The sequence below is a fragment of the Geotrypetes seraphini genome, chromosome 7 (assembly GCF_902459505.1).
Source record: "Geotrypetes seraphini chromosome 7, aGeoSer1.1, whole genome shotgun sequence".
Lineage (NCBI taxonomy): Eukaryota > Metazoa > Chordata > Amphibia > Gymnophiona > Dermophiidae > Geotrypetes > Geotrypetes seraphini.
Window position 1 is genome coordinate 116,799,173 of NC_047090.1, and position 15,885 is coordinate 116,815,057.

The 15,885-nt window shown below is 45.9% G+C and overlaps 1 protein-coding gene across 3 annotated transcripts in view; it reads right to left on the bottom strand.

The window, feature by feature from the left end:
• SPTBN5 (spectrin beta, non-erythrocytic 5) overlaps nucleotides 1-15,885 on the bottom strand; it is a 349,132-nt gene that overhangs the window by 57,615 nt on the left and 275,632 nt on the right. For all 3 annotated transcript variants that reach the window (XM_033951049.1, XM_033951047.1, XM_033951048.1), the window contains exons 50-55: nucleotides 15,065-15,155; nucleotides 7,148-7,294; nucleotides 6,268-6,405; nucleotides 4,530-4,786; nucleotides 4,021-4,207; nucleotides 1,853-2,065 (exon numbers count right to left, since the gene is read on the bottom strand). In XM_033951049.1, the coding sequence (XP_033806940.1) occupies nucleotides 1,853-2,065; nucleotides 4,021-4,207; nucleotides 4,530-4,786; nucleotides 6,268-6,405; nucleotides 7,148-7,294; nucleotides 15,065-15,155 (1,033 nt within the window). The remainder of the gene's footprint in view (nucleotides 1-1,852; nucleotides 2,066-4,020; nucleotides 4,208-4,529; nucleotides 4,787-6,267; nucleotides 6,406-7,147; nucleotides 7,295-15,064; nucleotides 15,156-15,885) is intronic.

The following is a 15,885-nucleotide window of genomic DNA, read 5'->3' on the forward strand; positions in this document are numbered from 1 at the left end:
CAGTGTTCGCTATGCAAAAATGAGAGCCTCAGTGATCTCTGTGGCAGGAGTGCTGTTATGGCATAATTTGACTGGACAGCTTAGATCACTTTCTGACATCCAGAAATTTAAGAGCATGTTGAAGACAGCCTTATTTACAGAGGCTTTTACTTGAAAATGTTTTGTTTTTATGAATTTGTTTTTGAAGAGTTTTAGATGAATGCCAGCTATTGCTGCATTGTCATTTGACTATGTACGTATTTTTGCAGTTTTAAATTCTTTATTCATTTTTATAACTTACATCAAGTGTAACAAAAAATAACATCATTTTAACTTAAATATATCACTTGAAATTTTATAATTAATCATACTCAATATGTACCTTTTATGTGAACCGATTAGGTTTATGTGGGGTACAAGTTTAGGTATGTTTTCCTTTTTGCTCCAGTAAGTCTATTTGTTCTGTTGTCCCCTCCACTTTTTACTTTTAAGTTTATGTTTTATCTAAACAATATTCTGATAATTGTAAACCGTTTAGGTATGTTTTTGATAAATTGTTTGGAAGCATTGGATTATTGCAGACATACGAACTTTAAATGATGTTATTTCAAATGGAAAACTGCTTGATTTTTCGCAGTTACAACACAAATATGGTCTAAATAAGTCACAAAGTTTTAAATGGTTGCAGCTGAAGCAGGCTATTCAGGAGGGGTTCCCTGAATGGAAAAATCTTAACAGTCAGTATAGTCTGGAATTTTTATGCTTTCAAGCCGATTTTCTGGGACACCAGGCCGCACAGTGGTATAAATTGATATCTGGATTTATGAATAAAAAACCAAGGACTGGTCTTAGAGACATTTGGAGCATTGAGATTAAGCATCAAATTTCTGCATCTCAATGGCCACGTATTTGGTCTTGGAGAATGAAATGTACAGTGTCCGCATCTATGAGACAAACTTGGTTCTTTTTGTTACATAGAGCATTTTGGACCCCAGTTAGATTACAAAAGTTGGATTGCTCTAAGTCTAATAGATGCTGGCATTGTAATTTGGAAGCAGGGACTCTAGATCATCTACTTTATTTTTGTCCCTGTATTATGGCCTTTTGGAAGTCAATTTGGTCCCAGATTAATTGCTTATTAGAAAACCATGTAGCTCTATCATACGATACAATTTTATTTGGAACGTCCATGAGGAAAAAAAGTCAAATTTCATCTAATAATAATGCACTTTTATTAATAATGACAGGAGTTGCCATTCAGCATATTACCAGAATTGGAAAGATTATACCAGACTTAATTACACCTTCTGGTGGAATTCACTATGCCATATATTCAAAATGGAAAAGACAATTGCCATACAAAAAGGAAATTATAACAATTTCAAAAAAATTTGAGGACCATTGATAACATATTCTAATGACTAGACACCTTTTTACACTAAAAGTATAGTTATAATAATGGGGAAGGGGGAGTATATTGCTGCATCATTGGTTTATTATTATTTTGAACACATTGCATGTTTGATATGTTTGATTTACATTATTTGTGGAAAGGGAGGGTGTGGGGGGATTTAAAATATGTATTGAAATAATATTAAGAAATAACTTTCAAGTGATGTATAAGAATTAATTGATGTAATATTGTTCACTTGGTGTAAGATGAAAAAATGAATAAAGAATTGGAAAAAAAAAAAAGATAAACGGTATATCAAAGATTAAATAAACTTGGAAACTACATACATACATACACAGTGCATAATATTTCCATACTGCTACAAGTGTCTGCGCTGCTGAAAATTGACCTCTCTCAATTCAATTTCTGACAATGAAAACAAAAATCTAAAGGCTTCAAGTACTTAGATTGGCTTCTTACCTCTGTAAGAAACTGCTGGGCCTCTAAAGCTTGCATAAGCCTTTTTCTCCTCTGCTGAGTTTCAGCTTTCAAGGTTTCCATAGCTGCCGCCAACTGCTGTAAACAATCACTGATTTCATGGGAGGCAAAATGGCCACTTCTCATCAGTTTATACCCCGTGCCTGTCATCACTTCCAGCAATGCTGACCGACTGCTAATCTCATTTTCCAAGTTCTAACAATCACAAAATAAGAGATTAAACTATGACATGCATGATTGGCTTAAGATGGCTCAAAAATTGGGCTTTTGTTACATTATGTTACTCAGGTTCTTCTATTCCACCTTTACCTATTTAGCTCAAAGATGGATTACAAAGCATGAAAACAGGCCAATTCATCCAGGAATTGCAAACATCAGATTTATAATCCCACTAACTTTATACAGTATATCAATTCATAGATAAATCCATGTCTTGAACCAGTGGGTTATTCACCTCTTCTCTCAAGTTCGTGTAGAAGGCATCATTTACATTTTTCGGCTCCACCTTCTCTATCCCTGCATTCCTCAGTTTCACCTTTTACACGTGAGTTGAAGGTGTCTTTTTGATCTGATCTGCTTTCGATTTGTTATTTTTAGGAGTTTCTGGGGCTTGGCTTTGTGTCCCCTACCTTCAAAAACCACTTTTCTGAATTGTCTGAACTTTTATTAAGCTCTCCCAGGCCATTTTTTGGTGCCAAAAATGCTGATATGGAGGCCATATTGGATTTCTTGATCTGGTTTTAAAAGCCTCTCTACTTCAATTTAACATCATTAGAGCTGGACTCCTTTAGACTGTTTACCCCTGATTCATGCCAGATCTGTGCTGGCTGGCTAGCTGGCTGAGAAGCGTCTATGTTCCAAGTACCACAGGGCACGTGAGGAAGGCGGGAGTGCAGAACTTAGCCCCCTCTGATCCCACCATGGTGATGGCATCATAGGTGGCTCATTTTGGGGAAACAAATCTCCCCTGGAGCCCTTGGATAGCGACTCAGCATCTTCAGCGAAGCGCAGATACATAGATGCAAATGGGCCCACCAGGAGACAAGTGGAATCCCTGCAGGTGCACTCAGGCTATCCTGTTCAGGGCTTTACCCCTGATTTTGTCAACTTATGTTTGAAGCCTATATAAGCTATCAGAGCCCTTCTATATCGTCTGGGGTCACACCAGTTGTTGTGTATTGGGGTTTTCTCTTGCAGAGTGTGGTTTCCCCCCTGAAGGTTCCTTGGTAGGAAGCACTGGGAGGGGCCTAAGGCCCTGATTGGCCCAGGTGGGGCCTATTTAGGAGAGATCTTGGACAGCCCCTGGAAAGGGAAGGCCTGCCATTTTGAAGAGGCGGGCCTGCCAGTAAGAGAGAAGGTGTCAGTCATCATTCCGGTCTTCATTCCAATCCAGATTCGAGACTCCAGTCAAGTTAGGGGAGGTTCATGATCATTCAGGCGGGGGTGGGGGGTGATGTCATTCAGGCAGGAGGGAGTGGACATCCCTACTGCCGATTTCAGGTGTGGAAGACATTCAGGGGTGTTGTGAGGTAAGAGGGAGTGAGCATCCCTCCTGCCAATTTCGGGTATGAAGGGTATCAGGGGGTGTTGTGAGGCAGGATGGAGTAAAGCATCCCTCCTGCTGGTCTTCTGATGATCCATTAAGGTGGAGGGGGTGTTCTTCAGACAGGAGGGAGTGGGCTTGTATTGATGCTGCCGGTGGAGGGAGCTCGCGGGGAAGGGGCAGAGATGGGGATGGTTCTCACGGGAATGGCGCAGAGACAGGGATGGATCTCGTGGGGATGGGGCAGAGACAGGAATGGAGCTCATGGGGATGGGGATGTGATTGCAGAGACAGGGTGGGAACAGGGACTATTTTTTTTGTTTTCATGTCATTCTCTACTGTAAAGCCCTAACCTGTTTAGTCTCTCTTCTTAAGGGAGCTATTCCACCCCCTTTATAGTTTTTGTTGACTTTCTCTAAACTGGTCTATCAGCCGGTGCCTGGTTAACTTCTGAGTGACTGCTCTTAACATGGCCCAGTTTTGAATATCTAAGCTTAATTCAGCCCTTGGCAGTCAGAGGCTTAAAAACTGCTGACTTCTATGGACTATATATTACCCCCTGAAAGTTTAATGTGGAATGGTAAGACTATGTCCAATGAAACATTACCTGGTGCTTCTCCAACAAACTCTGGACTGATAGAAGAGACTGGCCATAATCTTTGGAGGAGGCTACAGGGAGTTTCTCCTGGACCCAAGCCAGTCCATCATCTATGTCTTGGAAAAACTGGTATAGTAACAGCTTGGTTTCCAAAGTGGCACGGTGCTCCTGCAAGGGTTCACTCAAGCTCTTGTACCTGACAAGTTTCAAGGACATCCATTTAACATCATGGAAACATTACATTATATTACAGAGCTTTTTATAGCCCTTATGAATTCCAGGCAGATTACAATAAAGCAGATGACTGGAAACAAACCCAATCAAACAAGCAATATTGAAAAAAAATCATAAAAACAATCAGTTCAAAAATTTCATAAATAAAACTGTTTGTATAAATTTTCTAAAAACTGTTGGTGTTATGGTAAAAGAGAAAGAAGTGAAACAACTGGAAGACTGAGGAAGTGAAAAAGGAGAATGAAGCAAAGAAAAGATAAAACCTCATGCTGATGACATCACACCTGTGTACTGTGTTCTCCACTCTGTCCTGCATCTCATCTGCCAAGAAGTGTTTCCCCTCCTGGAATTCGCGGGCCCTCTCCATAAATGCTTGAAATCTGTCCTTCTGACTGGCGACATCCTCTTCCAACTCAGTCTGCTTCTTCAGGAGATTTTTTACCGAGACCAGGTCCTTCCCACTGTCAGATGGATCCAGCTCAACAGATATGTGATCCAGCCATTTCTCAGCATCCTCTATACTCCGCTGGAAGTGCAGAGCCTAGGGAAGGACAGTGCATTAGCGCTCAGTGCTCTGATATCCTGGTCATCTATACATGAGAAGTGATCATCTCTCTTTGAATCACTGTGAGGGAGTCAGCATTTAAATATATAGGGGTTATTATTCAAAATGATTTAACTGGCTAGAAATGGTTCCTGATTTGTTAAATTGCTTATTTGGGACTAATCGGTCATTTTCAGTCGCACTTAAGTTTCAAGCTATTCTTGATATACCGCATTACACTTTCTGTTAGTCTCTCCAGACTGGCACAGCTCACTGATGAGTAATAGCTCACCATGACCAGCAGGTGGAGACTGAGACATGGCATAAAATTTTGGCTGTAGTATATGTAGGCTGTGCAGTGAAAAATATGCCTCAAAATGCCCTCTGGTCGTGCCCTTCAACTGCAAACCACCAAACGACGTTCCTACTCTCACTTTATACCAAGCCACTGGAATCAACTGGCCCCATAGACCAGATCCCTTAAAGGACTCCTCAACTTTAGAAATGCAATAAAAACATACCTCTTCACCTAACTCCCCTGCCTAAGATTACATAGAAATATTAATGTATTTCAATTATGTGTCACATTTTAGGATAAAAACTTATATTGATAAATCTTGCACTGTAACTATGTCAAATTTATCCTGTAAACTGCATATTATAAATATTGGTATTAAATCCATAGTATGTGTCAAATTAGGATAAAAACTTGTATCAAAAAAACTTGCACTGTAACTATGGCAAATTGTAATCTGTAACTGTATATTATGTATGTCAACCTGTGACATAAATAAATGCCAGAGATAGATCAGGAAAAACTTCTAACCCTTTATGTGTGCATGAATAATGAAGATAATCTTCAGAAGGATTCACCTGGGTCACAACAGATTTACCCAGCGATACTCCCCTGTAAAAAGAAAATTTTCCTCTCAGAGCAGTTAAAAGCACTGGATTTCACAGCTGGTGTGCTTTTAATTGAATTCTAAAAAGGGGTCCATGGGAGCATGTTTAGATCAGGGGAGTAAAAAGCACACACATATATGGAATTTTCAAGTGTACAAACCTGTTTTATGCTTGATCAGCCCACAGAAGAAACAACAGATAGAAAAGTATGTAGGTGCTTTGTACATACTTACAAAAGGCAAGGGAGACGTCTTTTCAACCAATGAAGAAATCTTTATTCAAAATATGGTTAGTCATTGGTTTAAAAGACGTCTCCCTTGCCTTTTGCAAGACTATCTGTATCCTAAGGCAAGGTGTTCAGTATCAAAAGGAAACTACTCAGGCACTCCAAGATGTGTGTGTATTACATCGTATGCCTACCGTGTAACCCTGGGCTACAGGCAATTTGGCTGAAGGGATAGAGGGATCAGAAAAAAGTGCACCCAGGGAATCAAAAAACCAAGCAAGCTAAAAAAAAAAAAATCCCATAGGCTGCTCTTTTCATGAAACCATATAAATTACTCATTTAGGTTTACCTTGTAGGCATCCTGCAACTTAGATTTTTTCTCAGTACAGTTCTGTAACAACTTGCTCCACATCTCCTCAATCTCTCGAAGTTTGAACTGGATCGCATCTGGGGCATAATGCTCACCTTCTAACATCTTCTTCCCCTCCTACAAAATAAAGATTTGTCAGAAAACTCAGAATGCATACAATTCTTGCAAACGGAGAACCCATCTATTACTGCATTGTATGGACATCAGGATCTAATAACTCCAAATTCAAGGAGCAATCACTCACACCTACAATGTAACTTATCACCACACAGATACACAGAAAGATAGAGAAGTGCCTCTTCTTCAGAAATTTCTATAATGCAAAGCATCCCTATAAAGAACTTCAGGTAGAGATCGATCTCTATTTGCATTGAGAAATACCCATAATGCAATGCAGTGCCACACAGATCTCTGTACTTGAGCAATACCCATAATGCAACTCTGTGTCACACAGGTAGGCAGAAATATGCTCATGTTAACTTTTTATATCAAACCAAGTATCTAAATCTTACTTACACAATGCAGTAAACATTAGGCAGGAATACATTTTTAAAGGTTAAAAAAAACCAACCAGTAGAGCGGTGAGATACTTCATATTAACTAGACAACGGGCAACAGAAAAAGCTGATCTCCACACTGTTTACAAGTGATTAGAATACCCTCTATCTATGCATTACTTTCTCTATTCCTTCACTTGCAACCTTCTACCAGGATGCCCATAAATCTATTCATCTCTCTGTATCTCTGATATGTCCTTTGTCCATCCATAGTACAATCTATCCATCTATATCTTTCTCAGCAGTTCCATATGTTACCTGATCATTTCCCTTCCTCCCAAAGCCTTCCTTGACCAACTTACAGTCTGTATGCTGTCAAGACGATTTCTGTTGGATATGATCTCCGCTTCAAAAGTCTGGTGCTTCTGTAACTTGGCCTGTACATTACTAGGGTCCCGCCAGCTCTCATCCAAGGTAATGCTGTTCTTCTCATTCATCCAGGCAGCAACCTGCAAGAACAACAAAACATTAACAAAACAAGGAAATAATAGGACTTTCAAAAGTTATTCAGTCTCTGTTAAGTCAGATGTTTTTAACATCAGCAATTAATTGTAGAAAATTAAACATCATGACATTCCTGTTCCAATCTGTGAAAGGAGGTCTCTAGAATGCAAAACCCCAAAAGCTCTTCATCCTCTGCGCTGAAAGATGGAGAAATGTGTCTCCAGATTCCTGGTCTATGCTCAGCAATACCTCCCTTCTAGTCCACTATGTAAAAAGGCTGTCTTTAGATCTCTAAGTAAAAGAGGTTCCTCTGTGTTTCTGACTTCATCCTTTCAGAATCTCCCCCATTCCACAGTAGTACAGTCTCTCTGTTCATCCTGTCTCTATCCGTGCAGGCATTAGTTCCATATTTTAACACTTCAATGCCCCCTCTGCTTTGCCATGCAGGTGGTGAGAGCTGGTTACATACTGATGTAACTCAAGACTTCTCTCTGACCCACACAACAAATGATGTTTTTGGATGGGGATATTCTTCCTATTACCGTATTTTCTCGCATATAACATGCGCGTTATACGTGGTTTTTACATACCGCGCATACTCTTGCGCGTTATACACGTGAGCGCGTTGTACAAAATTTTTTTTACATAGTCCCCCCCCCCGACGTCCGATTCACCCTCCCCGCAGGACCGCTTGCACCCCCACCCCGAAGGACCGCTCGCACGCACCCGCACCCCCACCCAGAAGGACCGCTCGCACGCACTCCCACCCGCACCCCCACCCTGAAGGACCACTCACACCCCCACAGCCTCCCGACCCCTCCCCCCCCATCATGTAAAAGCTCCTACCGGTGTCCTGCTGCTTCCTCTTGGCGGTCCCGACACCCGACACGATCGGGGCAAGAGAGAGCTCAAGCCCTCTTGCCCCAGCCAACCGCGGCACCCCCGACACGATCGGGGCAAGAGGGAGCTCAAGCCCTCTTGCCCCCCCGACTCCCCGACACGATCGGGGCAAAAGGGAGCCCAAGCCCTCTTGCCCCACCGACTCCCCAACTCCCCGACAATATCGGGCCAGGAGGGAGCCCAAGTCCTCCTGGCCCTGGCGACCCCCCCCGCTAGTTGTTCGGGCCAGGAGGGAGCCCAAACCCTCCTGGCCACGGCGACCCCCTACCCCCACCCCGCACTACATTACGGGCAGGAGGGATCCCAGGCCCTCCTGCCCTTGACGCAAACCCCCCTCCCCCCAACAACCGCCCCCCCAAGAACCTCCAACCGCCCCCCCAGCTGACCCGCGACCCACCTGGCCGACCCCCACGACACCCCCCCCCCCTTCCCCATACCTTTGTGTAGTTGGCCGGACAGACAGGAGTCAAACTCGCCTGTCCGGCAGGCAGCCAACGACAGAATGAGGCCGGATTGGCCCATCCGTCCCAAAGCTCCGCCTACTGGTGGGGCCTAAGGCGCCTGGGCCAATCAGAATAGGCCCGGGAGCCTTAGGTCCCACCTGGGGGCGGGGCCTGAGGCAAATGGGCCCAACCCGACCATGTGCCCAAGGCCCTGCCCCCAGGAGGGACCTAAGGCTCCCGGGCCTATTCTGATTGGCCCAGGCGCCTTAGGCCCCACCAGTAGGCGGAGCTTTGGGACGGATGGGCCAATCCGGCCTCATTCCGTCGTTGGCTGCCTGCCGGACAGGCGGGTTTGGCTCCTGTCTGTCCGGCCAACTACACAAAGGTACGGGGAAGGGGGTTGGGGGTGTCGTGTTGGTCAGCCAGGGGGGTCGCGGGTCGGCTGGGGGGGCGGTCGTTGGGGGGAGGGGGGTTTGCGTCGAGGGCAGGAGGGCCTGGGATCCCTCCTGCCCGTAATGTAGTGCGGGGTGGGGGTAGGGGGTCGCCGTGGCCAGGAGGGTTTGGACTCCCTCCTGGCCCGAACAACTAGTGGGGGGGGGGTTGCCAGGGCCAGGAGGACTTGGGCTCCCTCCTGGCCCGAACAACTAGCGGGGAGGGGGGTCTCCAGGGCCAGGAGGACTTGGGCTCCCTCCTGGCCCGATATTGTCGGGGAGTTGGGGAGTCGGCGGGGCAAGAGGGCTTGGGCTCCCTTTTGCCCCGATCGTGTCGGGGAGTCGGGAGGGCAAGAGGGCTTGAGCTCCCTCTTGCCCCGATCATGTCGGGGGTGCCGCGGTTGGTTGGGGCAAGAGGGCTTGAGCTCCCTCTTTCCCCGATCGTGTCGGGGGTGCCGCGGTTGGCTGGGGCAAGAGGGCTTGAGCTCCCTCTTGCCCCGATCGTGTCAGGGGTGCCGCGGTTGGCTGGGGCAAGAGGGCTTGAGCTCCCTCTTGCCCCGATCGTGTCGGGGAGTCGGGACCACCAAGAGGAAGCAGGAGGACACCAGTAGGAGCTTCTACATGATGGGGGGGTCGGGAGGCTGTGGGGGTGCGAGCGGTCCTTCAGGGTGGGGGTGCGGGTGGGAGTGCGTGCGAGCGGTCTTTTGGGGTGGGGGTGCGGGTGCGTGCGAGCGGTCCTGCAGGGGGGTGTGAATCAGACGTCGGGGGGGCATCAGGCTTTCAGGTTGGGGACAGGACTTCAAGGGGAGAGGAGAGTCGGTGCGGGCGAAAGGAGAGTCGGGGTGGCCAGAGGAGAGTTGGGGCGGGCGAAAGGAGAGTCGGGCGGCAACGGGAGAGTCGGGCAGCATGCGCGGTATACGGGTGTGCGCGGTATATAAAAATTTCTGTACATAAATTTGTGTTTTTCGTGCGCTATACCCGTGTGCGCGTTATCTACATGAAAATACGGTAATCCTCTTTGGCCTCCTACAGTACACCTAGAATTTTGATCATGTTTCCATCTTTCTTACTGTTAACTATTTTCAACCTCTCCCTTCTTCTTTAAGATCTCCAATTCTGGACAGTCAGGTAAAGCCAGATTGCTTAGTAGCTTTAAAAAAAAAGGTTTGGTTAAGTTCCTAAAAGAAAAGTCCATAAGCCAGTGGTTCCCAAACTTTGTACAGGAAGCACCCCAGCCAGTCAGGTTTTTAGGATATCCACAATGAATATATCTGAGAGAGATTTGCATACACTGCTTCCACTGTGTGCCATTCTCTCTCATGCATAATCATTGTGGATATCCTAAAAATTTGACTGGCTGGGGTGCCTCCAGGCAGGGCCGCCATCAGGGCAGTACCACCAGTCCTGCATTCAGGGGCCCGGAGCTGACAGGGGGCCCGGGCTCCCCCAGGGTCCTAGGCCACAGTCTAGGGGAAGGGGCGGGTCACCCCACGTGGACAGGAGAGAGCTGGACGGGGGACCCGCGGAGTTCAATATATCTCGAGCCGCGAGGCTCGTCTTCTGTTCCTGCCTGCCCTGCTGCTCACATATAGTCGATCGCAAGTGTTCCCCGATGTCAGCGCTGACGTCGGAGGGAGGGCTTAAACAAAGCCTGCCCTCCGACGTCAGTGCTGACGTCGGAGAATACTTCCGGTCGGCTATTTGTGCGCGGCAGGGCAGGCAGGAAATAGAAGACAAACCTCGCGGCTCGAGCTCCATTTTGCTGAGAAAGTTGCTAAGATGGGCTGGGAGGCAAACGCGGAACACAAAATGGGGGAGGGAGTGCGTTTTGGACACAAGGCATGAACTTGGGAGAGAGGAAGGGAGGGAAAGAGATGCTGAGGTGGGGGAGAGAATGGGTTTTTGGACACAGAAGGCATGGACTTGGGAGAGAGGAAGGGAGGGAAAGAGATGCTGAGGTGGGGGAGGGAATGGGTTTTTGGACACAGAAGGCATGGACTTGGGAGAGAGGAAGGGAGGGAAAGAGATGGTTGTTTACATGGGGAATAGAAGAAAGGAGAAGTTTTGGTCATAGGGAGGGAGTGAGGTACAGAAAGTGGCATACCAGGGTGGGGGGGGCGGTCCGCCCCACCCCGGGTTTACGTCCCAGGGGGTGCACAGCTGGCCACCCTCCAGTGTTCTCCCTAGGCCGGCAAACTGCGGCTCTTTAGCCACTTGAGTGCCACCGCCGCCATCGGGAACAGGCCGGCGCCAAGTTCTCCCTGCTTTTCCCTCTGGGGCCGGCCAACTCTCACCACTCGCGTCAATTCTGACGTCGGAGAGGACTTTCTGGGCCAGCCAATCGCTGCCTGGCTGGCCTAGAACGTCCTCTCCGACGTTAGAATTGACGTCGGGTGGCGAGAGTTGGTCGGCCCCGCGGGGAAGAGAAGCAGGGCGAACTCGGCGCCGGCCTGTTCCTGATGGCGGCAGTGGCAGCCTATTCCCCAGTGGCGGTGGCAGCATTTTCCCAATAGTGTTGGCATAGGGGAGGGCAGGGAGAAAGAAAGAAAGGGGGGACAGGAAGCCAGAAAGAAAGAAAGGGGACACGGAAAGAGAGAGAGAGAGAAAGACAGACATACAGAACGAAAGAGGGTGTGGAGAGAGAAAGAAGGGGGCAGGGTGAGAGAGAGAAAAACAGACATACAGAAAGAAAGGGGGTATGGAGAGAGAAAAAGAAAGAAGGGGCAGGGTGAAACAAAGAAAAAGTTTGGGGAGGGAATAAGGTCTGGAGGAGAGGAAGCATACAGGAGGCTGAAAGAAGGGAAGAAATATTGGATGCACAGTCAGAAGAATAAAGTGCAACCAGAGACTGATGAAATTACCAAAGGTAGGAAAAATGGTTTTATTTTCAATTTAGTGATCAAAATGTGTCTGTTTGAGAATTTATATATGCTGTCTATATTTTGCACTATGGCCCCTTTTTACTAAACCGCAATAGCGTTTTTTAGCACAGGGAGCCTATGAGCGTTGAGAGCAGCGTGGGGCATTCAGCGCAGCTCCCTGCACTAAAAACCGCTATCGCGTTTTAGTAAAAAGGGAGGGGAAATATTTGTCTATTTTTGTATAGTTGTTACTGAGGTGACATTGCATAAAGTCATCTGCCTTGACCTCTTTGAAAACCCACGGAATATAAATGATAATTAACATTTTCTCTGCGTACAGCGTGCTTTGTGTTTTTAAAATTTTATTGTTGGTAGATCATTTTGACTTGGCCACAAAGGTAAGGGGGAGGGAGGGAGGGGAACTGCTGAAAGACATCTAGTAATCCTTGAAGGCTTGACTGTGCAGGGAATTATTTTTGTAAAATCATGTTTTGTTATGTGACTGGCATTATTTAGACTTTAATTTCTATGAATTAATAGAATGAAAATGATATAAATTACTTGCTTGTTTTTATGTGTGTGTGCTGAAGGAAAGTGGAGAGAGAGTGGGCTGAGGAAGCTGAAGGGAAATGGGGAAGAGAGAATGGGGAGAAGACGCTGATGTATAAATTGACAATTGTACAGAATATTGTTTCTTTTTTATATTCATCCATAGCTGCATGTTAATGATGTGCTCATATGCACTTATTTATCATCATAACATATACATCATCATTAACATGCAGCTGTGGATGTGTAAGGACAGGCTGAGGAGGATGGATGGGAAGGAAGGAAGGTGCACATATCAACATATTGTACATTTTTAACATGCATGATGCAGCTATAGGCAAGCAGAGGAGGATGGGATCATACAGATGTGTATGTTCAGATATGCGCTCAGATGTGTAGTTTTTTCTGATATATTTATTAAGCTTACAGTATTTATAAAAACACATTTAATACTTGTTACAAAAAATATTGTGCAATTGTGATCTACTTCTGGCCTACAAAGGTCAAAAGAAATCCTTAACTGAGATTTTACATTCAAAAGTGAATTATAGCTACTAGCACTATTATTTATTAGTTATTTATTATGCAGATGTTTGTTAGTTTGTTATTAGTTCAGTATTAGACATATGTTAGTTTAGAATAGATAGGTATAGATTAGTTTAGTTTAGGTTAGGTTAGGGCCCTGCTGAAAGAGTCTACCTTGACGTGGTTGCAGGCTTACAAATCTTTTGGTCAAAGAGTGCGGCGACAGAGAAAAGTATGTGTGTATTCGGCCCATGGAAGAAGGGGGGGGGAGGGGTGCGTGGGGGCCCAATAGGATTGCTCAGTAAGGGGCCCAGAAATTTCTGATGGCGGCCCTGCCTCCAGGACTAGGTTTGAGAACCACTGTTAGCCATTATTGAGATTTGGGAAAATCCACTGCTATTTCCTGGTGGGATAAGCAGCATGAAATCTGTTTTACACTTTTAGTATATTGCCAGGTACTTATGACCTGGATTGGCCACTCTTGGAAACAGAATATTGGACTTGATGTACCTTTGTTTTGTACTAGTACTGCCCGATTTGCCAATTCAAATCGATTCACCAATTCAGCAATCAACACCCCCCTCCCCCCCCCTTGAGACCTGACATACCTCCGGGACTCCTAAAGCAGAAGCAGTATCAGCAGTGGCTAGTCAGCACTCTGAACAGGCTGCTTGCAGCCTGCTCCACTGGGGCCTTCCCTCTGCCGTGCCACTGATGACATCACTGATGATAAGACAGAGGGAAGCCCTGGTGGGGCAGGTTGCAATCAGCCTGTTCATGGTGCTATCTCTTCAAGGCCAGTCACCACCACGCTGCTGCTGCTTTGGGAGGCCTGGAGGCATGTCAGGTCTCACTGTGGGAGGGTCGATGGGATGCTGCTGCACAGGAGGATGGGAGGGAGGGATGGAAAGCTGCTGCACAGGGGGATGGGAGGAAAGCTGATGCTCAGGGGGATGGGAGGGGAGGAAAGATGTTGCATATGGGGGAAGAGAGGACACCAGAAGAATTGTTGGGTGGAGGAGAGGAAGGGAGAAATGAAACAAAGAGATAGAAAAGTGTGAGAGGGAGAAATCCTGCATATGGTGGAAGGGAGAGAGACGTATGGAGAAGAGAGAAGGAGAAATGTTGGATATAGGGTGGAGGGCAGGGAGAGATGGTGCATGGGGAGAGAGAAAGAAATGTTGCATATATTAATGAAGGGGAGGAAGGAAGAGATGTTGCATGGAGGGGAATAGAGAGGTTTGACTCTGAACACAAGGCAGGGACAGAGAGAGATGGTAGACAGTGGAAAAGAAACAAATGTTGGATATGGCAGTGGACGGTAGAAAACAATAATTCTATTTTCCATTTTGTGATTACAATATGTCAGATTTGAAATGTGTATCCTGCCAGAACTGGTGTTAGACAGCGAGTATGAGCTAGGACCTTTCAAAGAGAGGAAAAGTATTTTCTGTTTGTTTGTTTACACCTCAGCACTGGTGTGGGATTGGAGAGGGCAAAGGGGGGTTGGGTAGGTGGAAAGGCTACAAAATAAACCCACCAGGATGTTTGAAAAAAATGTCCTATTAGGCAAGAAAAGTGAATCAAATTGAAAAATCAATTCAATAGGCCAAATTGAATCGAAAATTTTTTCCCTGAATCAGGCAGCACTTGTCTGTACCAGTATGGCAACATTCATAGTCTTATGTAACTTGTACATGTTGTATGTAGGTAAAAATAAGCATGCTGCTGTTCCACATTTTTGTAGAGAGATTCCCAAGGTGGTATTAGGCTAAGGAAGGCGAAGATGTGCAGAGTTTTGCATTTTCAAAACTACATGTGTTATTATGACTCAAAAAAAAGCACCCGCAAAATCAGCTAATTCCAATCTCTGCAGGGACTTTTTCCCTGTTCAATTTCTTAGGGAATATATGCTCATGTTCCCATTTGAGAATTAGTACAAACTCTGCAGGCTTTGCAGCTGCTCACAGTTTTGAAAACTGCCTCAGAAAGGTCTAAGCCCCATAGAGACTGCTGCTCCACACCACAACCGCCACACAAGATGACAAATTAAACTGAAACTGCACCTCGTAGGAATTTTGCAGAAACCTCTTCAAAAGTCTCGACTTCTCTAACTTCTTCCTTCGTGCATTGGCATTCTCCAACAATGTATTTTTTCTAGAACAGAAAAGGACACAAACAAGCATGTCAAAAGGGATCTAGTTATAACTAAGGCGTAGCAGCTAAATCCTCCAGGGACAGTGTCATAGCTGGGGGATGTAGAGAATTAGGTTCAGGCAGTGCAACCGCACAGAGCACAAGGGAGGCAGGGGATCCAAAATTGAATCCCGTCCATTACTTTCCCTTCTTGGCTGTGAGTTAGTGGGTGGTAGTGGCATGGTGGGGGGGGGGAGGACAGACCACCCTCCCTTCCCTCTGTAACTCTTAAATCTTTGCCAGCGCGAGCAACTTTTACGGCCTGCTGCTTGCGGAAGTTGAAGAGAAGCACGGGAGTTTCCCCTGCCCAAATACTTCTCCTGCTTCCAGATTGAAGCGCTTCTCCTGACGTCTCCCCGGTAATTTTGCGCGCCAGGTTTGAATGTTGGCGGCGTGGTACTGACGGTAGCAGTACTGTTTTAGAAAGCGGGTGATCAAGAGGTTTGTTGGCATATTGTTTGTGTGGCCCTCTCAGGAATTTATCGGACCCCCTGAGGAAGATGCGTTAGTCGAAACACGGATCGTGTCAGGTCCCTGTTCCTTCATCATATCGGTGAACTACATTTTTACAACATTTATTGATTGAAATAAAGACTTTTCATCAAGTGCATCGTCTTTGGGTTTTCTCTACACCTGCTCTTCACCACACATGAATTTCCTTGATTAATTTATGTGCATAAACACTTAGGAG